At 39.3% G+C, this 23,240-nt stretch overlaps 1 protein-coding gene across 1 annotated transcript in view; it reads left to right on the top strand.

Moving 5' to 3' along the window:
- LPAR1 (lysophosphatidic acid receptor 1) overlaps window positions 1-23,240 on the top strand; it is an 82,217-nt gene that overhangs the window by 26,288 nt on the left and 32,689 nt on the right. The window contains exons 2-3 of the mRNA XM_062599983.1: window positions 439-608; window positions 14,319-15,066. Coding sequence (XP_062455967.1) covers window positions 549-608; window positions 14,319-15,066 — 808 coding nt within the window. The 5' untranslated portion in view covers window positions 439-548. The remainder of the gene's footprint in view (window positions 1-438; window positions 609-14,318; window positions 15,067-23,240) is intronic.

The following is a 23,240-nucleotide window of genomic DNA, read 5'->3' as shown; positions in this document are numbered from 1 at the left end:
GAAGAAAGATAATATGATAAATGAAATGTAAAACAATAGCTAGTGAAGAAATAAATGTATTCTAACTTCCAACAAGTAGTTTCATGAGTGCTCCTCTGCAGAGTGGAAAAAATATTTTTGTGGAAAAAAGTATTAACACAGTTCTAGCTCTCTACAAGTGATTGTCTTTCCTTGTGAATTTGTGTATTAGCTGTTTTACTGTATTCTGCCTCTGTGAATTCTAGCCCATGTGGCTGGGTGGTATTCTTTTTTGGTAGCTCTGCACCAAGCTCAGAGGCACCCTTTGAAACTTCTCCTGGGAGTCTGCTGTGGATGGCCATGCAAGCAAATTGGTTGTGCAAACGCAGAGGCTGGTTCTGCGACAGCAGAGGGGCTTGGGTGTTGGCTGCATACACAGTTCTCTTGTTATTCTCAACAGCTTTTTTCCTTTCGTACTAGGAACAAATGCCAGCATGACTAGGATCTGAGCAAGCATCTCCTTACTCCTACCACGGCTTTGCAGCTGCAGAGGAGGGGTGCCACAGACAGCTGGGGCATTTTGAGATACCATGGATGTCCCCACTGATTTGGTGCTATCCTCCATGATGTCGCAACCAGAGGTGATTGAGGTGAGTAGATCAACATGAAACTCTGTGATAGTCAACTGACTGAACCCCCTCTTTTTTTTCCCTGTTCCAGTTGATTCTTAGCTTTTCTCCTTTCTCACTTTTGAATCATCAAGGGGATTTTTCCTAAAACCTTGTATCAAAGATGTTTAGCGTTCAGCAAGAATGTTGTAATGCTTTGAGATATGACATTGCTGAGTTAAACAGCCGTTTGTATTTGAACGAAAGGAAATATATGGCAAATTACCATCTTCGTTGTTTCCATGTAGGTAATCCCTGAAGTATGGTTTGAGTTTACTGGGAACAATGTATGCAAAATAGAAGAAGGTCATGTTCAGTTGGAATACTGTCACAAGGAATTTCAGGTTTAGTGTTCCGACCAAAAAAGCTAAGGATTTAAGCCAAACATGGCAATAAAGTTAATAATATGCTTACAATTACTAACACACTAATCTTGTTTCATGAATCAAATCGTCCATTTCAGACTTAGTATATATAAATACCTAGGTGATTTTTTCACCTCCATGTACTTGTGTTTTCTGATGCAGTAAATATCACAAACAAAAAAAAGATGTTAATAGCAATCATTTTTTTCATCTCAAAAAAGCATTTTCAAAGTATCTTTGAATTCATTATGACCCAAGTTAATTTTAAGGATATGTGTTTTCCTGAAGAGGGCATTGCAGTTAATTAAAGATAGTACTAATAGAAAAAATGGAGATCTAATGTTTATTTTGCATTTTTGTTTGGTGAAGCTCCTTTGGCTCAGGAAGGCTAGAGCTTTTACTAACAAGAACTGAAAAGTGCATCATTTCACAGAAAACGGCACGATCCCCAGACCCTAAGGCCTCACCCAGAGTGGGTGGAAGCAGTGTAAAATGTGAAATGAGTTAAATGGGAAGTCAGTTCACAACTTCTTTGTGCTTCTTTTCCTGCTGTGTTTCAAATGAATAACCAGTATATTTTAAATCTATTATTTTTGCTTTTCAAGTATCAATCTTTATGAGGGTCAGAGAAGTATTTTCTGTTTTTGTAACAAAACAGAATTACAGATAGGAAGCTAACCTTACATGCATGTGTCCCCTGACGTGTGTGGCTGTTGCTGAACTCCTTCCTGGAGTAAGGCTCCTCTAAGGCACCTCCTGTCTGCTCCAAAATCACACTTGCACCACTGTCTCTCTGAGTTATCTGTTCAAAGCCTTCTTTATGTGTAAGAAATTTGCGTATCTATTTCAGCATTGCTGTGCAGAGTGAGCACTCTCTTGAAGGGAAAATAAATTAAATTGTGATGCAAATATGAGTAGGAAAAAAACTGTGACTTGAAAAGGATAAAATGGTCTTCAAATTTTGTTGTACTTATAAGTAAATAAATGCATGCTTCCTGTGTTTGCAGAAAGTTTCTGCTGAATTAAATACTGCAGTGGACTTGCATAACTAGACCAAAGATTAGAAACAAATAAAAGATGCCAGTCACTGACATAAAACAAGGCTTGTTAGTACTTGAATGAGATTTGACTTCGGAGGAGAAGAGAAATGGCAACAGGAAAAAAATGCAAGAGTTTTTTAATCTCCCAGTGTGAGATTAAGATTGCAAAATATTGTTCTCTGTACCTCATGTTGTAAAAATAGGCTCTGGTTTGACAGATGATTTCCGCGCAGGCAGCCTAATGTTCGTGAATGAATTGCGGTCAATTTCAGTAAGCCATCATGGATCTGAAGGCTGATATAAGGTTTAATCTTCTGTAAAACAGTTCATGGCTCCACACTGTTGGCTTAGTGCCATGTATATATTGTTTGGGAGTAAGGAATGGCTTTTTAGCAGGCAAAGATGTAATGAAGAAACCACATAGAGCTGAACCATTAAATGAAAGCTTACTGAAGTAAAGTAGTTTTCAGACAGAGAGTGCATGGGATTCCCTTTAACGTTTGTGTTCATATTAAAATGACTTTTGAATATAGTTTTGAAGATTATATTGATTAAAATACACCTTTCTCTGGAGCACATTATCTTGCTCTTTAAAACTGAACAGATACCACTGTGTTCTGCAGAAGACATTTAGAGACTAATGTTTAAGAAGGATTTTTTTTTTTTTTTTTAACTTGGAAGTAGCCTTGCATACCTTCTGGATGAGCTAGATGGCATCTCATTTACAAAAAAGTACTTTGCTGCTTTCCTTTAAGCAATACTTTGCCAGGATAGTTTGTTTCCTTCACATTCAGTGAATTTAGTCTTAGAAAAAAAATAGCTTTTTAAAAATATGTATAAATATATACTTATGTGCATATGTATATATATTTATATATGTATGTATATATGTGCATGTGTGTGTGTACATCACAGTAATAACTATTTCTCTGTCATCAGTCCTTTAACTACACAAACAAGCACAGACTCTTATTTATTGCTGGGGATAATCTTGGAGACTTCAACAGGATTTTTTGCAATCAGAAGCCCACTTTAATAGGTTTATACTTAGCTTTGAATCCTATAAATGTTTGTGGTGGCACCACAGTGAGAAAAATTCATACTAATTTAATTGTAAGTGGTGTCTGTCTCAGATTTGTTTTCTGAGACAGGTGAAAAAAGACTCACATTTTGGAAATTTAGCTAAGTTTTTGGAAATTGCTTCTTGATACCAGGTATGAAATTATTATTATCATTTTTTAAAAAATTATTGTTGCTAGGTTAACACAGAAACACGTTTTAGTACTTTTGTATGGCCTCCAAAAGTAACACATTTTCCATAGCAGAGTCTCTTCATATCCTCTCTACTTGCTGACCTCTCTGCAACTTTCTGCTCCAGCCTTCTTTCCCCCTTCAGTATCTTGCTACCAGAGATAAGGAATGATGATTTAAGGAATCTTGGCCACTTTTAAATGTGAAGGATAAATAAAGTTCTAGGATAGTGGCCATCCATGGCTGAAAACAAGGTATAGAAAGTGGTTCTGACACTGTGTTCCCAACACATCAAAGTCAATTAAAAGAAAAATTTCCAGAATATGCTTTGATTTTTGGACAATGGAGCACTATTTTGAGGCTGAATATAGTAATTTCAAGTTGATAAGCCATTCTGATCCTAAAGAGAGAGAAACAGCAAAGTAATAAAACTTCTTAAGTTTTTAAGTTGGTAGATGTAATGGCTTCCTACCTCCCCTCTGTATGTACAAAAATTTATCATAGAAACCTGATTAGTCTGATAATTCAGTGAATGGAAAGTTAGAGAATTCTGTAGGAAGCATTTAGCATTCTCTGAGGACCTTATTGCTTGCAAAGAGGAAATAGAACAAGTGATGTTTAAAAGTAATTTACTCTGTGGAGTGATTATTATCTTCTCTCTGGCTTTGTGAATAGCAGAAGATGAATTCTGCTGTAAAAGCTTTGAAGAAGAAATGTTTTGAGCCCTACTTGCTTAATGAACTAGGGCTTCCAAGACTGTCCAAAAATATTTTTTTAAAAAAAGAAAACAAGAAAAATCCATCATTCTCTCCCTCTTTGCTTTTGCCAGCAGTAGATTTTACCAGCCAAATACTAGAAGTAAATGAATATATTTAAATAACTGCCTTGCAGCTGTTCCAAAGAAAAATCCAAAGCAGTTTTTATTATTATAGTGGCCTTTCGTGCCTGTGTGGTTAGCAAAATCACTTTTTTTCACTGTTTGAAACTGAATGCATCTCTGTTTTCTCTTCCTTTTGTTCAAATCAGATTGGAAAAGGCTAAACTATCTTTGCTGTCCTTATGTTTATGGAGACTGCGGTGATGAGACAGAGAAAGGCACGGAGAAGAAAATGCAAATTTTATTTCCGTGTGCCAGTGCATTGCCATTGCAAGTTCTGCTTCACCTCGTCTCTCTTTTCTTTCATCAAACACACTATAGAGCAGCCTTTGATCTTTCCATTGATTCATTGACTAACCTTGAGAAGCCGAAGAAAGGAGAGAAGTGTTCCATGCCAGCTTCCACCTTACATCGCTATTTCCTGGGGCAGCAGGAATCAGAGTTGCCTCTCTAAATAAAGGAGCATGATAAACTCTTAGATTTTGCCTTTCGGGAAAGCTCTATCTACTGGAGGATCAAAAGTACTACTGATTGCTTGTGGGAAGTAGCAGTGACAACAGCAGTTTTGAAAATGCTGTCTAGGGTATGCTGTAAATTGCATGAAACATTCTGTCAGGAAGTTGAATATGGACATATGGACAGGGAATTTAGTAGCCAGTGTCAAAATGGGAAAATAGTCTCTCCAGTGTTCTAGTTCTTATAGCTAAATATGGTTGTGACTTAAATTAGGTAAACTGCTTCTCTTTTCAGGGCTTTTCTGCCTTGCGGGTCTTATTTCAGGTAGTCTGCAGAACGGTTATTCTCAGTAGCTTTTCCCTTTTTATGGGGATGCTAGAGAACAGTGTGCTATGGAGTGGAACTGATGTTGTTCCCCTTTCCCCAACAAAACGCAGTATGATTCACATTCTGGATTTGGTGCCCAAATCTGTGGACCCAGCAGAGTGCACTGCATTTTTCTTGCCTTCCAGACAAGCAAACATTAACCTGTGTACCACAACAGACCTCTGATGGTAATAGTAAGTTAAATGAGAGAAAGAGGGAAATGGTCAAACAAGCAGAAACAAACTGTGATTAAATCTAAATCTATTCAATGCCGTAGGAGAAATTTAAGTATCAATATGCAATTTTTATGACGTTAGATGAACTCACCAGGTACTCTTAATAAATCTCTATTTCGTTCAAAGAAGACTGACATTGCCTTACAGACTGCTGCTTGGTACAATATGAATACTGATAGGGGACCCATTAGTATAGAGCCCTGACTGAAAGAGAGAGACTTTTGTGTGTTCTATTTCACAAAAAGGTCCATCAAAGCAAAATAAAATTAAACTATGAAATTTATATTGCCATTGTGCATTTGCAGTGCTAAACCAAGGATAGTCTTCTTATTTTCATTTTGAAATCTTGTTTTACAGCCTCAAATTAAATATTCTATGCCCGCTAACATAATTCTGAATCAGCATTTTGCCTAGAGGCTAAATCTCCCGAATGCTCACTTTGCTAGTTTGCTCTATGAATAGGGCTGGTAGGAGTGCCTTAGGGATGGAAGTAACCTCAGTAGCCTACAGCATGCTTTCATCAGAAAAGACCAGTCTTTCAGCTACTGGAACCAACAAATAACTCATGGCTTGGCTCACTGAGCACAGAGTTAGGCCCAAAGGAGGCATGTTTCAATTCATTATGCATGGAAACTCACCTGGGATGCTGGAAGTGTACTTCTGGGTTTTCAGTGTGTGTTTCCCCCACACACACGTACTCTGAAAGCTTCTAAAGCAGTACAAGTAGGTCCAACATATCACCTCTGCTCATTGGTTCCTCTGTCATCGGTGTGAGGAAGTTGTCATTGATGCTTTCTAGGAACCTCCTGAATTGCCTGTGCCTTGCTGTGTTGTCCCTCGAGCAGATATCAGGGTGATTCAAGTCCCCCATGAGGATTAAGACCTCTTAATATGAGGCTCCTCCCAGCTGTCTGTGGACAGCTACTTCATCTGTCTGTCATCATCTACTACTTCTTCCTGATCAGGTGGCCTACAGCAAGCACCCATAACAGTGTCACTCCTGTTAATTTGCCCCTTAATACTTATCCATAAGGTTTCGATCAGCATATCCTCCACCTCCAAGCAGAGCTCTGTGCATTTCTGCTGCTCTCTCACATAAAGGGCAACTTCACCTCCTCGCCCTCCTGTCCTGCCCTTCCTAAATTTAGAGTCTATAGCCATCCGTTGCAGTATTCCAGTCATGTGAGCTATCCCACCACATTTCTTTGAGGAGAGAAAATTTCCTCGTTTCCTCTGAGGAGGAATTACTTTCCTGTGAGAGTGACAGAGCACTGGAACAGGTTGCGCAGAGAGGCTGTGGAGTCTCCTTCTCTGAAGATACTCAAAACCCACCTGGATGTTATCCTGTTTAATGTGCTCTAGGTGACTCTGCTTGAGCAGGGAGGTTGGACTGGATGATCTCCAGAGGTCTCTTCCAACCTTACCAATTCTGTGATTCTGTGATTTCTGTAATCGCAATGAAATCATAGCCCTGCAACTGCACACAGATCTCTAGTTCCTCCTGTTAATTCCTCATGCCCTGCGCAAGCATTTCAGACATGCATCTGAGCATGCTGATATCTCAGAAGGACCCGTCTTGTACGCGCTTCCTTACTTGCCTGTAAATACTTGAGGTGCCTCCACCACCTGTTTTGTTGATTGTGTAGTCTCTATAGCTCTCCTCAGTCTTTCCTAGTTTAAAGTTCTCCCTGCCTGGATGGACAGCCTATTGGCAAAGGCGCATGTGGACCACTTAGTGAGGTGGATCCCATCTCTCCCCATCAGTTGTTGATCTTCAAACAAGCTCGCATGGTCATAGAAACCAAAATCCTGTTGTCAACATCAGCTGTGCAGCCAGTTGTTAACTCACAGTATCTGTCTGCTCTTCCTCAGATCCTTCCCCCTCATTGGCAAGATCAAAAAAAATAATAATATCTGTGCCTCCGTACCCCTGACCACTGCCCCCAGAGCTCTATGGTGATGTTTGGTACTTTCCAAATTGCCCTTAGCTGTATCATTGCTGCCCACATGGAGTCAGAAGAGTAGACAGGATTTGGCAGTCTCTCCACAACATCCCAGATCCGAGTCCCCAGCAGGCAGCAAGCCTCTCTAGAAACGAGGTCTGGTCAGCGCATGGATGCCTTTGTCCTCTACAGCAGGGAGTCACCCACTGTTAGCACTTGTTACTTCCTCCGCCTGCTTCTGCATGGCACAGAATCTGTTGGCCCAGATGCTTCACTTGAAAGCACACCTAATCCTTGTCAGTTTTGAGGGCAGTGAAGCTGTTCATCAACATCAACTGCAAGTCTTCAGGAGAAGCAGGAGCCTTCCTTTTGGTGAGAAGTTACCAGCTTCCTACCCTTGCCTTCCTCAGAGTTACCACTTACAGTCCCAGATGGCACAGACCTGACCTGCATCTCCACTGCTTTGGGGGCTTGGGACTCTTGGTGCTGCGGGATCTCTCAGAAGATTCTGCCTCTCTTGCTCATTCCCTCTGGTGGGCAAGTCCAGCTGCAGCCGGGATATGTGCCCTGTAGTTTGTCACCACCATCGCTGAGGGTGCACTGTTCTGAACAGAGATAAGGACCCTTTCTTTACCTCTTCTAAGCAAAGTGCTGCCTCTGTTGACTGTGTTCAGGGAGCTGCACTCCAGGCCAGGCTCTTGTATAGTCCTCTCCTGGCTACTGTCTAAAAGGATTTCCCGTCCTTTCTCTGTGTCGCCCTGTCTCTCTCTGTCTCTGCCCCCTACTCCGTCCCTCTTCATCTTTCTGTCTCTCTGTCTTGCTGTCTCCCTGTGTGTCTTGTTGATTTTTTTTTCTAACTCTTTTGGAATTTTCATTTCCAAAATCTCTTTCTCTATATATATATTTTTTAAGTTTCTGCAGTGAAAGAGATTTTGTTTGCATGTGTGTGCCTCATTTCTGCAGCAGTAGAAAGTGCAATTATTTGAAACTATGGAGTTAACAAATTTGAGGTCTGTTAGACCAGCTGTGTTTGCTCCTGATCTTCACTGTTTTTCACTAATGCTCTTTTGTTTGAATAGTGAATTACATACTTCCTGATTTATCTATCTTGAAAAGCTGTAGAGTTGAGTCTAGGCATTTCAAGCCTAATAGCTGTGTGCTCTAGCATCTTCCAGAAGAAAAGCGTTTTTAGAGTTAGCTGGACTTCCTGCTCTCACCCATTCTTTTTTAACCCAGAGAAGCTATTTTGAGCATGTTTTTATAATAATTGACTGTGAATAAGCACTAAGGAAGGTCAACACCCTCACCGGTTTTATTGTCAATCTGTGGAGGTCGTAATCATAGCTTAAAACAGGATCTGTGTCATTTGTGAATTATACCTTCCAGTAGTAAAATTATTTCTTTTTCCACAGTTGTTAGTGACTGAGTCTTTCTGAACACTGACTATCTAGATATGTTAGATTGCCCTTTTCAGGTGTAAACTCTTGGGTACAAAGGACTTCTCGATTCCTTTTTTGGGGGGTATTTGGAACATTTGCTATACATAAAATGCAGTAACAACACCACCTGTCACAAAAACATCTTAAGATTATTGGGTATGTTTTTCAGTTTGCGAAAAGTGTTTTTTCAGTTTTTTCAGTTGCGAGAAGTGAAAAATGATTCTAGTAAAATAAAAGACATGGCCTATTGTGAATAAACTGCCAAATCTATTGTACAAAAAGTTTTTATTAATACCCATCAAACAGGTTCTTTGAGAGATGCAGTTAGGCAAAGGATGAGTAAAAGACTTTTATTTTGGTAGATATTTTATATTATTTTATGCTTTCTTTGTTTGGGTGTAAATAGTTATAAAAGGCATAATAGATATAAGCCTGTGACAAAGCAGGACCCTTCTCTCAAGACTTTCTTGTTTTTGGACATTTGAATTAATTATTTGAGTAAATGTTTCCTCTTAACTTCTACTTTTATCTTTAAAGAAAAGAACATTTTTCCCCTGGATTTTTGATCTTGTTTCCTTTGCATTTTGCTGTTAGACAATGGTTTATGCTTTTCATTAGATAATGGAGATTTTTTTTGTTGGAATATCAATTTTTTTCTCATCTGTTACAACTTTACTTTTACAAAACACATGGTTTTGCAGTTGTGGGTTGAGAAATTATTCACATGTTGATTCACTTACTCCTATACTTATTCACTTGCATTTATTTTAAACATATTCTTAATTGATGTCCTTATTTGGGGATTTTAAAATTGGCTGTTCCCCTCAATTTTTTAAGCTTAGCTTTCCTGGAATGCCGGTGAATTTCAGAGTATTTAGCTAAACTCAAAGCAGTGCTACTGCTTTTCCATTTTCCACTGTGCTAAATGCAGAGCTGTAAACCATCTATTGCTGTTCTGGAATCCTATGCTACGATTTCCAGTTCTACATTTCCTTTGAAACAATTTTTGGATTTCTGGAGAACACTGAGAATGATAATTTTTTTTTCAGGATCCAAGAGTAACTGCCTCTAACTTGAGAGTTCGTCCTCAACGGGATGAGTCTACCCTGAGTCTTACAAACTTCAAGTTGGATAACATTCACACAGTTGAGCTCTTTGGCTTGCATGTGACTTTCTATCTCTTCTCTGTATTCTGGGAAAAGAAAATGACAGCATGTCAAGGTTAATTCAGTAAAAGGACAGAGAAAAGCTGACAGTGTTTGGAGAGCTTTGGGTTAAAATATTTAGTTTTCTTGAAAAATGAAAACATTTTTGTGGCTTCCAAGTTTTAAAAGCTCTGTTAAAGTCAGACTTCAGTATTCTAAGAATGTTCAGCTCTCTTTCTTGGAGTGAGAAGTAAATGTGCCCACATATGTTGGGGGCTTTCTTTTCTTTGCTCTCTCTTGGGTGGACTGAGTGGTTCATTTTTGATTTGTGCACTGTAGAACTCTGCAACCTCCCAGGTCCCAGGTGGGGTTTATAGATTGATCATTTAGTTAGATAATGTTTCCTTTAGAAAACATCATTCAATAGTGTTTGAAAACTCCTCAATGTTTGTTTTTCATCCTAAGCATCTTTTTGTTCGCAGTCCTCACCAATGGACTGTCATTCACCCAAGCTTGAGAGTTCCTCTCTCAAGTTTGTACTCCAGACAGCCAGCCCCTTTTTCATTCATATCTCTTGCCCCGAAAGGAAAAAGTGATAATGGACTGCTTGCCACCTTGCCTTGATTCTACGGTTTGCTAATGCCTCACTCCGCTCTTTAAGCTATGCTGGAGGTTTGGGGGCAAGAACAAGATTTCCCGAGCATGAAACACTAGAAGGAACATAGTTTATGCAGGCTCTTCTTCCCAGTCTCCCCACTTCCACCCTAGAGGTGTCTCGTACCATGGCCAGATGGCCGTTCTTGTCGTGCGTGGAAAGGAGCCAAAAGGACAAGTATAAGAGAAAGTGATTGGAAAGGCCTGTGCCAAGCTGGCGTTCTTGCCAAGTGATGACTGGATGTTGACTACAGAAGCATAGTGAGTTTTATTTATTAAGTCCTGATGTTGAATTTCCTGACCTTCTTGCACCATATTGTGGTTGTAACTAGCTCTCAGATTTTACAGAGGTTTAACTCCCTGAACTCAGGTTGGGAGAATCCTGTCTTGTGAATTAAATCATCTTTGTATGATTAAAGAAACTTTAGTTTTAGCCTGCTATTATTCCAGTCTATTTCATCTGTCTCATTTAGTTTATAATTCAGATATTTTCTTTTTCTACACAAATGTGTCCTAGAGGTTTAGTTAACATGGGCATTCACAGCTCAGTTTGCTTTAAACTTCTGTTAAGATAAACTAAATGGATGAGGTAAATCTTGGGGCACTGAACATCTGGCTTATGCAAGCAATGAAACAGACTGAGCAAGGCTTCAGGAAATTACAACATAAACTTCCCTACCCCTTTTCCTTCAGGGGCAGGGGAGAAGAAGGGTCTGCCTGCTTGCATATGCCATTATGATATGTTAACACTTTCAATATTCACAGATATGTTCTGTTTCCATCTTGCTTGGGCCTTTGCAGTCAGATAGCATTATTATGGATAAATGTGATGCCTTGGAATCTGCATGCTCAGAGGTTAAAATCATTATGACATCTGCTAAAACTGGAGATAGCTGATAATCTGGAAGTCTGCTGTTTGAACTTTGTCAGCAAACTATACCTTTATTATAGTCACAGCTAGGCTTGTTTATCATGCTTGCCATTATCAAGACATAAGCATACTGCAGTCTTGCAATTGCAGTAGTAAACATGAATCAATTTCCAATTTAATTCTCAAGAGCAAACACCTGTGTAGCCAAGGCACTGAAATGCTCATCTTTCCCTTGGGATTTATGAGATTGCTCTTAATGGAGAGTCCAGGTCTCAGAATAGGATGCTTAGAAACAAAACTTCTTTCAAAACCCCTTCCACAAGCAGAGTGATGTGTTCTAGTGTCTCCAAAAACTACAGAAGTAGCCCGTGAGCTATACCTCTTGCATTACACAGCTGTGGTTGTGTTTTGAAATTACCAATCTAACTCTGTGTTTTATTCTGTACATCACGTGCTCAGCACTGTCATGGCATTTTGTGAATAAGACAAATGCACTGCACTTATCATTTCATATTAGAGAAAGGTTTGTTTTATCATATCTTGTTTCAGAGCTCATATGAAAAAGGTGGTGAGGATATTATGAAGTCAAGAGGATATTTCACACTCTAAGCCTATGTGCAAAACAAAGCCAAAAACAGAAAAAATCTGTACCATATTTTAAATTTCTGAAATAACTTAAGATGTATTTTTCCATGTGTAACTAGCCTCCTAGCAGAGGCAACAGTGGAGGAGGAATTGTTAAATACGAGCAGCAGCCATCTGAAAGGAAAATTTATATCAGCAAATACAGAGACAAAGATAGAATTTATTCAGGATCATGGAAGTCCACTAGATTTTGGAATCCCAACCTGCTGTATAATGCAGACTATCAGACTGTATCCAGATATTCTTATAGAGAGCAAAAAAATCAGTGCAGTCACATTATTAATACAAATATTGGCAGACCCTGTAAGGGCCACTAATTCATTCTTATGACTTCCTCTCTCCCTTAAGGGTTCTTTTACTTGACCTGTTATTACCACACAGTCTTTAAGCAACAAATTAAAGCCAGATGTCTTATAGCTAGGTCTCCTTTTGTTTAGTATCCCTTGTAAATCAGTTTTTCTATGGAGCGGAGACTTCACAAGAGAACTTTTAAAATTCATAAATAATTAAGACTGAAAGGTTTCTGACTTAAGGGTTAAGGTATCCTGGAGGAACAATAAAAAATTTATAGTCAGTGTGCTGAGAAACAGTATTTGCTCTAGCTTTTTATTATCCTGGCTCTGCAAATGTTTCTGATCCATGTTTAAGTTGGAGTTTAAATCATTCCAAAAAGACCTTTTCTTCTTTAACACAGATCTACCTGCCATGTAACACATTTAGGATAGATGTGGAAAGTTTTGTATGTTGCTCTTTTCGAATTGGCTTAATTGTGTTGCCAAAGAGATGCAAATCAATACAAACAGAAGTAGATTTTGGTAATTTCAAGGAGTTCTTTATCGGATACCATTTTCTCTTGGGTCCAATGGCAAATTCTGTCTCCCTGTTGCATACCTTTTAGCTTCAACATCTGAGTTAGGTTAGCCATATGGTTTTCTATGGAGTGGCTGGAGCTGTCCAAAAGATGGGAGTGAGAGGGTGGAGGAGGTTGCTTGCTTTAACGGGAAGAGATTCTTATCTTTTAATGTTGTTGATCCATTCTTTTGTTAGGCTTATTACCAGCTTGGGTTCTAAAACTAGTCTTCTTTTTATAAGAATTTGAGTTCAGTCAGCAGTGTTCCACAGCTATAAAACTGGTGTGTTGGCCTTGAAAGCCAGGTCTCCAGAGTCTCTTTAGCCAGAGATTTTTCTGACATAATTTTGGGGAGTTTTATTTCAAGTCTTCTTTGTTAAGCCATATTAAGCTTTGTTAAGCAACCAGCATATTTTTCGGAGGTTTGTGGGGGTTTCTTTTTCCTATCTGCCACAAGGTTTGCCTTTTGGGAATTGTACCTTTAATAATTGATTATAAATTAGGAAGGAAACTTGTTAAGCATTTTCTTGTCAGCCAAGGGTTTTAAGGAAAAAACTAAAACTTCTAATGGAATATTCTAATGGAATATAAAACTGGTTTGTTACACCCATAACAGTACTAAGCAGACTACTCTGAAAGGAAAATTATTCTTGTATTTCCTGATATAGCAATAACAATACTTAATACAAAAAATAAAGTTTGATGCTTTTAATACTGTTAAGGCACAAATTGCATTCCTCTTTCCTTGCCTCATTCCTCCTACTCCAAATTGGAATAAGTCAGGTCAGATAAGTTACACTTAAAGGCACAGGGCTAAAGGAAAGTAACCTTGTTTTAGAAATGTGCCTGAGGGAAAATGAAGAACACTCCTAAAGAGACAGTAGCATGCTCTTTTTATTGGTCATCAGAGAACTTGATGCTGTGTAGACTTTGGAGCAGGCACAACCACTGACCCTGCTAATTTACAGTTTTAGACTATATGGATAATCTTAATTTAGGGTGCTCTTCCCTGTTTCTAACACAGCAGGAGAACAAGAAGTGTCTGTGGTTGGACCTGAACGTGTCAAAAACTTACTGGGAAAATAATCAACTTCCTCTTCTTTGAGGAGCTCTTTTCTCACACAGTTACAGCCAAACAATAGTATTACGCACTAGTAACATAAATAAGATGCTGTGTAACAGTTATTTTTTTTTTATTATGAATCGCATGCCTTATTATCTAAGTGAATTTTTCAGTTTGTCTGCTTGGCCAGAAGTTCTTACATTTACTGTATAGTTCACAACTACATCAGAAATCATTCTATATCCCAGAGCAGATGGAGGCATTTCTAGTAGTTTCTGATCTGGTTGCTGTTACTAGCTTCATAAGAACAATTGTTTGCAAGTTGTGGAATGCTATTTGTTCTGAAAAAATAAATTTATTCTGAAGTGTGTTGTCTTCCTGCCTTCAGTGCCTCTCCTTGCTTTCTGGGCATGCTTTATCCATGGAGGCAATTGTATGGTCAGTGGAATGTTTTCAGTTCTGATGTCTTTTTTTTTTCCCTCTTCTTTCAGTCCACAGCCATGAGTGAACCACAGTGCTACTACAATGAAACCATTGCCTTCTTTTATAACCGGAGTGGAAAATATCTAGCCACTGAATGGAACACTGTCAGCAAGCTTGTAATGGGCCTGGGGATTACCGTCTGCATCTTCATAATGCTGGCCAACCTCTTAGTTATGGTGGCTATTTATGTCAACCGCCGATTCCACTTTCCTATTTATTACTTAATGGCCAACTTAGCTGCTGCAGACTTTTTTGCAGGTCTGGCCTACTTTTACTTAATGTTTAACACAGGACCCAACACTAGAAGATTGACTGTAAGCACCTGGCTTCTCCGTCAGGGTCTCATTGACACTAGCCTGACAGCCTCTGTAGCCAACTTGTTGGCCATTGCTATCGAGCGGCACATTACAGTCTTCCGTATGCAGCTACATACTCGGATGAGCAACCGGCGAGTGGTGGTCGTAATTGTTGTTATCTGGACGATGGCCATTGTAATGGGTGCCATACCAAGTGTCGGCTGGAACTGTATTTGTGATATCACTCACTGCTCCAACATGGCACCGCTCTATAGTGACTCCTACCTGGTCTTCTGGGCTATTTTCAACCTGGTCACTTTCGTGGTCATGGTAGTCCTGTATGCTCATATCTTTGGGTATGTCCGCCAAAGGACTATGAGAATGTCCAGGCACAGTTCTGGACCCCGCAGGAACCGGGACACCATGATGAGTCTCCTGAAGACTGTGGTCATTGTACTTGGTAAGTGTTTATTTCATCCTCCATGTTTTTCCCGTTCTGTTTCTTATCAGATGATCTCAGTAATGTACATCAATTTCGGACAGATCAGCAACACTTCAAGATATTAGCAGGGGAAAGGAACTATAAGAACTGCCAGTGTTCATTACAGTCCTGCAGTTAAGTTAGTTTATGGAATTGACTATTAAGAAATTTGGTCACTGAGCCCTGTAACATACAAGGTTGCTCTACTCAGCCCTGATGAGGCCTCATCTTGAGTACTGAGTCCAGTTCTGGGCTCCCCAGGACAAGAGAGACATGGAGCTACTGGAGAGAGTCCAGCGTAGGGCTACGGAGATGATCATAGGGCTGGAGCACCTGCCCTATGAGGAACGGCTGCGAGAGCTGGGCCTGTTCAGCCTGGGGAAGAGAAGCCTGAGGGGGGATATGATCAGTTTGTGTAAGTACCTGAAGGGAGGGTGCCAAAGGGATGGGGACAAACTCTTTTCAGTGGTGCCCAGTGATGGGAAAGAGGCAGTGGGCACAAACTGAACCACAGCTGCCTGAATATGAGGAGGAATTTCTTCCCTGTGAGAGTGACGGAGCACTGGAACAGGTTGCCCAGAGAGGCAGTAGAGTCTCCTTCTCTGGAGATATTCAAAACCCACCTGGATGTTATCCTGTTTAATGTGCTCTAGGTGACTCTGCTTGAGCACGGAGGTTACTGGATGATCTCCAGAGGTCCCTTCCAACCTCAACCGTTCTGTCATTCTGTGATTCCATGATAAGTACTTCAGAAAGCAGTGAAGAACAAGACACTCAAGATGTAAGAGTCTTCTGCTGCAGTGCAGGCTTAAACTCCATTGCAGCAGCCTATGCTGTGTGGTACTCAGCCTTTTGCCTTTAAAGAAGCCAAATGGCTGCAACCTTAGTGGGGGGGGGCTCCATCTATCATTTAAGTCCATATTGTCCTCCTTTTGCCAGGCAAAACATGGTGTGCATATTCAGACAATACTCGCATGTATGGAAAGTAATTAAGGGCTACAGACAATTGATAAAAAGATTTCATATGTTAAATAGAACTGCCTGTGAATTTAGCACTGGTCTCTGCAATAATAAGTTGCAAATCTGAATATCTGTTAATTTGTTAATCCCAAAAGATAACATGGGAGGAATCAGTGTGCTTTAGCATAATGCCGAGGAGGTCCCTAAGCTTCAGAGGATGTATGGAAGATAGGGAAACATGAGGCAAATGTCATGACACATTTTGAAGTCGGAGGCTTCCTCTCTTGTGGCTCACTGCACTTGCTTTTGGTCTGGAACTCTCAGTTTTCTTGTGCAAAAGCACAGACTGGATTTTGGGCACTATGCCTTTGTGATTTTCCATACAGTTTGATCTGCTCTTTGTCATTGCAAACAGTGAGCAGCAGGAATCCAGGGATGATGCTGATCATCCCTTTGTCCGAAGCAGTGTTCCCAGCTGTGGGATACGGCAGGGCGGTACCCAAGTCTCTTGGGATCCCAGCCCTGGCTGCATGGTGATGTTGCCTTTGTATTATTTTCTATAGATGCAACTATATCCAGTCTGCCAAGAGCAAAACTTTGCCTTCTTTCTTGCATCACTGTCCCGATTTTCATGGCTTGGCACTGTGACTTGTGCCTTCTAGCAGTTACTGTCTGCACAAACAAAGCAGGATAGTTACAAAGCTCTGATGTAGTAAAACAACTCTTACCTTAGTTCGAGAAGGAATTTTTTACTATCTGACATAGTAACTTGACTTTTAACCAGAATATGAACTGTATAGACTAACCTGTTCAATCATTGATTACTTGTGTTCTTATATGTCTCTTCAGGGAAAGAATACCTCTTTGAGTTTTGTGAGGGAGTGTGGAGTGGTGGGCAAAGCTTCTTCTCACTGCCTGTTTTTTTGGTAATCTGCCCTTTCCTACCTCCATGATTCTTTGAGCAAAGTCAAGATGAAGGGGTCTGAAAACAAAGAAAACTCAAATTTTGCAGACTTCTAGTAAATTGAAGTTACAGCTTTCCCTTCTATATGACTTGCTGTTCATACAGCAGTGTAATATATATTATGAAGAGTAAGACTGATTTGGACTTTAAAGACAAAAAAAAATAACAAGAAATAGTAGGCATTTTTACTACTGCTATGCGGAGTTGTAAGAGTACATAAATAAAAGTCAATTAATAAATTGCACTTGGTAGTCATTACCAAGCATGCATGGGACTAGAGCTGTGTGTGTCTAGTCACTGCACTCCTTTCTCCTGTTGGTATGAACAGAGGTCACTCTGAAGATGTGTTGGACCCAGTGTGGCCTCAACACTTGAGGTATATGTAGAATATGAAGTATGTTACTTTCTTTTTCCCTGATATTGGTCTGGAAACAACAGAACAACTCTGGAGGTTAGATAGCATTAGTCAGACTGATGGAGATTCAAATTTAATTGCGATGTAGTTCAGTAACAGCTCGGATTCTTCATTTAGATTGATTTAAGATTTGTCAGGATTGCAAGTAGCACATGTTAAAATTTTCTGCAAAATTCAAGAAAATCAACAAGACTTTCTCATCTTTTTGTTATTGATGCAGTTAAATTTATTCATGGGTTTTGCACACATTCTGCCTTAGCATCTCTTCTGATCTACATAAGGTGATTTATAGGGAGAGGGAATGTGTTATTTTATTAAATCTGTTGACTATAGTTGGAAGAAAACAGAGGATCTGCCAGGCAGCCACTTTCTTCATTCTTTATTTGGATCTAGATCTGCAAAATGGCAATGAATAAACCTCTGAGCTTATTGGGCATGAGGCCTTTGAGATTGGTGGGAGTCTTTTTCTTTTTTCTTTTTTTTTTTTTTTTATCTGAACAGATCTAGTTCTTTTCAAGTCAGCTAGCCCTCTACTTCAGTATTATTTTGGAAAGGAGTTTTTTCAAGGAGTTTTTTGGGTTGGAACAGTTAAGTTACAGAGCCATAGAGAGAAATGATTTTTTTTTAAATTATTTTCATTTAGCAATTTTGCAAGGCCTTTTTCTGCTGTAAGGCATTTCAGAACACACACTGTTTCATTTGGTATTGCACAGTAAAGAAGTAGTAATACTTTCATCTCCATGCCACCTCTGAGACTCAACTGCAAGATAAAGAGGACAGACAAACAGCTTTAAAAAAATAACGTGGAGCCAGGAAGCAGAAGCGGGGGCATCTGCAGTATCTTGTGATGCAAAGTTTCATATGTCAGGGTATTATGCTGACTCCTAGCTGATCCATGGGATGATCTCAGTGGTTGCCATCAGCAAGATAAGTACTCTTCTGAATGGCTGAATTTGGGGGATTATTTTCTGGTTTAAAAAACAAACAAAAGTCACTTAGATGCTCTGTTTAGGAGATATCACTGGATGAAGTAGACAGTGCAGTACAGTCAGCCTGTTGATCGATGTGTAACATGGTGCTCTTAGACTGCTCAAAGTCTACTTGCAAGTCTGTTTTAAAATTTTCGTGAGAGAAAGATTTCATTTCAAGCATAGTACTTCCTGAATGCCTTTTTGCAAAGGTAGTGGGGAAAGGCAGAAAAGGTGGTTCTCTTAAGCTGCATGGAGGAGCCTGGTGAATGTTTATCGGATACTATCTGGCTTATTTTCTTTTTTGCATCAGTAAACTTCGGTGACACAGAGTAAAAGAACCCTGCCTTATTTAGTGATCCAAAGCAGGATAATACATAACTATTTGAGGCAGAACTCAACTTTTTGCTGAAAGGAGAAGGGAAAAGAAATGTTTCAGTTTATTCTTAAGACCTCTTCTCCTGTCTGTGATGGCCAGCAACTGAATCAGGAATGGGGCTGATGTGTGTCAGCCCCCTTAGCCAGAAGGAGGCATTTTGATTTAAAAGAGGAGAGTACCCTGGGAACTGAAGACAGCTCTAAACTGGAGGCTGAGTAAACCTATATCACGCATAGAGAAGGGCAAAGTAGTCCTCTTTTTAGCATCTGTATTAAAATGCTTCTCACCCATGAGTAACAACAACTCCAGTTTGGACAGCCATGAACCATTCGTTTAACTTTTAAACGTACGTTAACTGGTCTTTGTGAAATTGTCACCTTATTGATTGTACTCAGAAGCAGATCTTCACTTGTGCGTGTAGATCATCATCTTTTCCCCTATCTTTATCCATGCTATACTTTGCATGCAGGGGGAAGAGAGTAACACAAGAGCTTCTTGTTTGTTAGCTGCCTAACACTGCCTGCCTTCCCTGTGCCTTGCTGCCTTGTTCCGAGAGCACAAGAGCCACCCCAGAAGGGGGAGGAAAAGCCCCGTCCTGATGGCGATGCTGTCAGCATGTGTGAGGTGGACGCCAATCGTGTCTCATAAGAGGGCTCATTGTTTGGCTAATGACTAAGGCGGCTTGACACTCCGGCTGGGGCAGTCGGGATCTGGCACACTGCGTCATCCCACAGAGCTAGTAGGATATTGAATCCTGCGACCAAGTGAAAAGCAGAGAACGGATTTTTTTTTCTTTTCTTTTCATGCCCTTTTGTTTTTTTCTTCTTGAGTAAAATATTTTAAACAGAAGGAAGTGATTTCATGGTTGAGCTCTTTTTCCTATAACAAGGCTCCTTTTGAAATCTTTTGAATGTAACAAAGAACATAAAGCTCTTTCTCTAGAACATGTTTTTTTTTTTTTTTTTTTTTTTTTTTGCACTGAGACTTAAGCAGAATTGATCTGTATACCACAAGTGGCCATAAAATTTGCCTAGGTTGGCTTGAAATTCAATGACACTTTGCATTTCACCACTACTATTTGTTACATTTAAATGAGCAGTGAGGGAAGCAGGCAGAAACCTAGCAGATACAGCAGGCTTAAAGTTGGTGTCTTCCCTCTCATCCTCTCCTTTTTTTGTAATCTTTGTTACTTATATTTAAGGGTAAAGCTAAGCTGTTGTTCCTAGTGGAGGCTACAGTTAAACTCTGAATGCATTTGACTGGGACAAATGTAGATTTGGTCCAAAAACTGGCCTGGCAGTATCTAACTACTATTTGAGGAAATCATGGTCAAAGCTCTGAAAAGGATTTTCAGAGCTCTAGGCTGAAATACTAGCTGTGCTCTAAGCTTCCAAGACCTGATATAAGTCATGAAGGGCTAGATTTTTAGGGGTTCTACTATGCATGCATATGTGGGTAAGTATCTGATTGGATTACAGGTTTTGGAAAGTTGGCCTATATATTCTCCTGCCTAAATGGCAATTAAGCACTGGTCTGTAATTCGTCAGCTCTCATTTTTAAAATGAGGAGAACTCTTTCCCATTTTTGTATGTGTGTCATTTGGCATTTAGATTTGGTCTGAAATCCTGTCTTTTGTTGTTCATATGCTACAAAGGAAATCATAAAAAAAGAAAACTTCATATGGTGTGTGGTCTGCCTTCAGAATATATAGAAGTTTGAAATGGTATTGCTTGTCATCTTTCATAAGAATTAGTCAATAGCTTTTCTTGTGGCAGAGCAGAAAAATACTACCCTGAGATTATGATATTGAGGTTTTATATCTAAATTTGAAATAATAATGCCCAGAAGTCTTCATACATATAGTACAGTGATGATACTAAAATAATGTCTAATTCAAGATGAACTTTTCTTCTTTTCTTAATCCCTTTTATCTGCCTTCTGTGTAGGGTAAATTCTCAATAGTATTTGGCCAAAATGAGGCATGCCTATTGAGTTGAGCACGATTGCAGGATGTAGGGAGAGCAAACAGAGAATTCTTTACTACTTTTCCAGGTCCTTTACCTTTTCAAAGGGTTAGATCCTTAGGCCTTTCCTACCTGTAATCTGCTTTGTTTGTAGGAGTGTGGTTTAATCTGTAAGATTTGGAAACAAATATGGGCACAGATTAAAAGAAAGGGAAGGTTCTTTTTGTATAAACTGTTTTGGTTTAAAGAAGTCTCCTTTGTTTGAAGACAGCCTCTTGCTCATTATAATGAAGCAATAAATGTAAGGAAAACATCTGGAAGTTCATTATAAACATCTGGAAGGGTGGAAGTGCTCAGTAACAGCTTTTTTCTTCCCCCTCTCTTTTTGACACAGTTATGAATTGCAGGAGAGATGTGTTTTTGTACCTTTGTAGCTTTTATTTTACAACTAGGTAGCAAAGAGGGATAGAAAGAAGCAAAAAAGAACTGAAGTAGTGCACTGAGTTTCAATATATGTTTTAGCAAGATAGTTAAAGCAAATAAATACATTATCAATAACTTGTGACCTTTCTGGGTGATTGGCTGACATATAGCATTTGTTTCAAGGGTGAAAATCAGGAAGAGTTTTGGGGGCACATTTTTTAAAAGGTGTTTTCAATATTTACACTGTCTCTTTTGTAAATGACATGCAGTCTGCATCTTTTCCCGTCTTCCTCCCCTTATATATCAAGAATATTAGATTTTCTTTAGTAAGTAAAAAGAATATGAATTACTGCTATAATCTGAATATAGCTTCAGATGGGGCATGTTCACATACCACTCAAACAGCATCAGATGGTTACCCAACATGAGCTGTTTTCGTTGGGCCCCGCATCTTAGACGCATTGAGATACATAAGCTTTAGTAATTGTGTTTTGCCAGTTACCAAATAAGTGGTCCTGAACTGAGGTGAAGATGATATTGTCTAGACAGTTTGGTTATGGCTGTACTTAAACTTTGGCAGATCTTCCCTGTCCGTAGAAAGTTATTCTGATAGTCCAAAGCAAACATCGGTGTTGGTCGCACAGTGTGTCAATAGCAGGGTATTTCAGAGAGGCAAGGGTTTAACTCTGCCCTCCAACAGGAAAGTGACCACTTTACCTATTCATCCTATCCCTGAAGAATCTGGCTGGTACAGTGACCTCTTAGGTCCTCAGCAGCATTTTTCCTGATATCACTGACAATGAGCATGTCACCTTACCTTGAAGATGTTGTTCCATGCAGTAGTGGTGGCCCAGACAGGAAAGCAGAAGCTTGTTTTTTCCCTACAGTTATTGTATTCTCCTAGAGATTTTAGGTGAGGGGTGAGAACAGGCTGGTACTAGATGAGGCGTGTTTTACAGCTTCTCCTCTAGCAGTGGGGGCATGAGAAGCCGTAAAAATAGAGTTACCTTGTGGCCAGCATGAGGGGCTTGTTCAGAGCCACCAACCCTGCCTGAGCCCTGCGTCACAGTAATGTTGCTTGTGTATTGACTTAGTCGTAACGGAAAAACAGCAATAAACTCTGGAACTGGCACTGGCAATAGAAGTCTGACCATCAATGACTTTCTGTTCTACAACACAGGGTGTAGTATGTGCAGTCGCAGTGTTTTTAGATAAATGTATTTTAAAAGTGCATAAATTGTGAATTTAACTCACAGTCAGGTAAACTGGGAAATTGCAGCTGATGACGGTAATTAAATGGAACACATGTCATATAGTTTGTAAGATTAATTCTTATTACCACAGTGTGTGGAAGAAATGGTTCATAGTAAGTGCTTTAAAGGCTGTAGTATATCTGCAAAACTTTAAAGATCTGTCATCAGATATTTGAATGAAGGAGGGAAGTCCTCATTTATAATCTTGTAAGATTTCTTCTGTGCTTGAAAAACAATGACTTAGGTTTCTTTATCTTTTCTTCTTGGAGGTCTTTAAAGAACCTCTAGATAAGAAATTATCTAAAGCTCCCATTGAGAAAAATAGAGAACACCTACAGTTTGGAGGAGGGATGGAGTTCCAGGTTACACTGTTACTACTTACAAAGTACACCTTTTTCTTTTATTTCCATGTGTTGTATGACGTTTTGGTATTGATTTTTAAAAAATAAAAAGTCAGTGCATATTCAGCTTGCAAGTAGGTCAAGGGAAATGGAGGTCTTCAGACTATTGCTTGTATTTGTTAGCAGATTTTAATATGAAATCATTTTGATTAAATAACGAGAATGAGTTTTCATGTCTATCACTCATAACAAGAATGGACTAGAACATTTTATATTCACACATATAAATGCCTATTTTTATTTTTCTGATAAATATATTTTGTTTACTATATTAACTAGATGGACTGTTGTTTTATGAAAGGAAGATGGTAATTTTTGTAAAGAAATACTGAAAAGCAACACACTCTTATCTGCAAAATGAGGTTTATACTTTCAGTTGAAAGAGTAGAGGTTTGAAAACTTGCTAAAGATTTAAGCTGGAGTCTG

The sequence above is a fragment of the Rhea pennata genome, chromosome Z, assembly GCF_028389875.1.
Source record: "Rhea pennata isolate bPtePen1 chromosome Z, bPtePen1.pri, whole genome shotgun sequence".
In the NCBI taxonomy this organism is placed as follows: domain Eukaryota; kingdom Metazoa; phylum Chordata; class Aves; order Rheiformes; family Rheidae; genus Rhea; species Rhea pennata.
The sequence above is the reverse complement of the archived record's forward strand: the minus strand, read 5'-3'. Positions and strand labels throughout refer to the sequence as shown.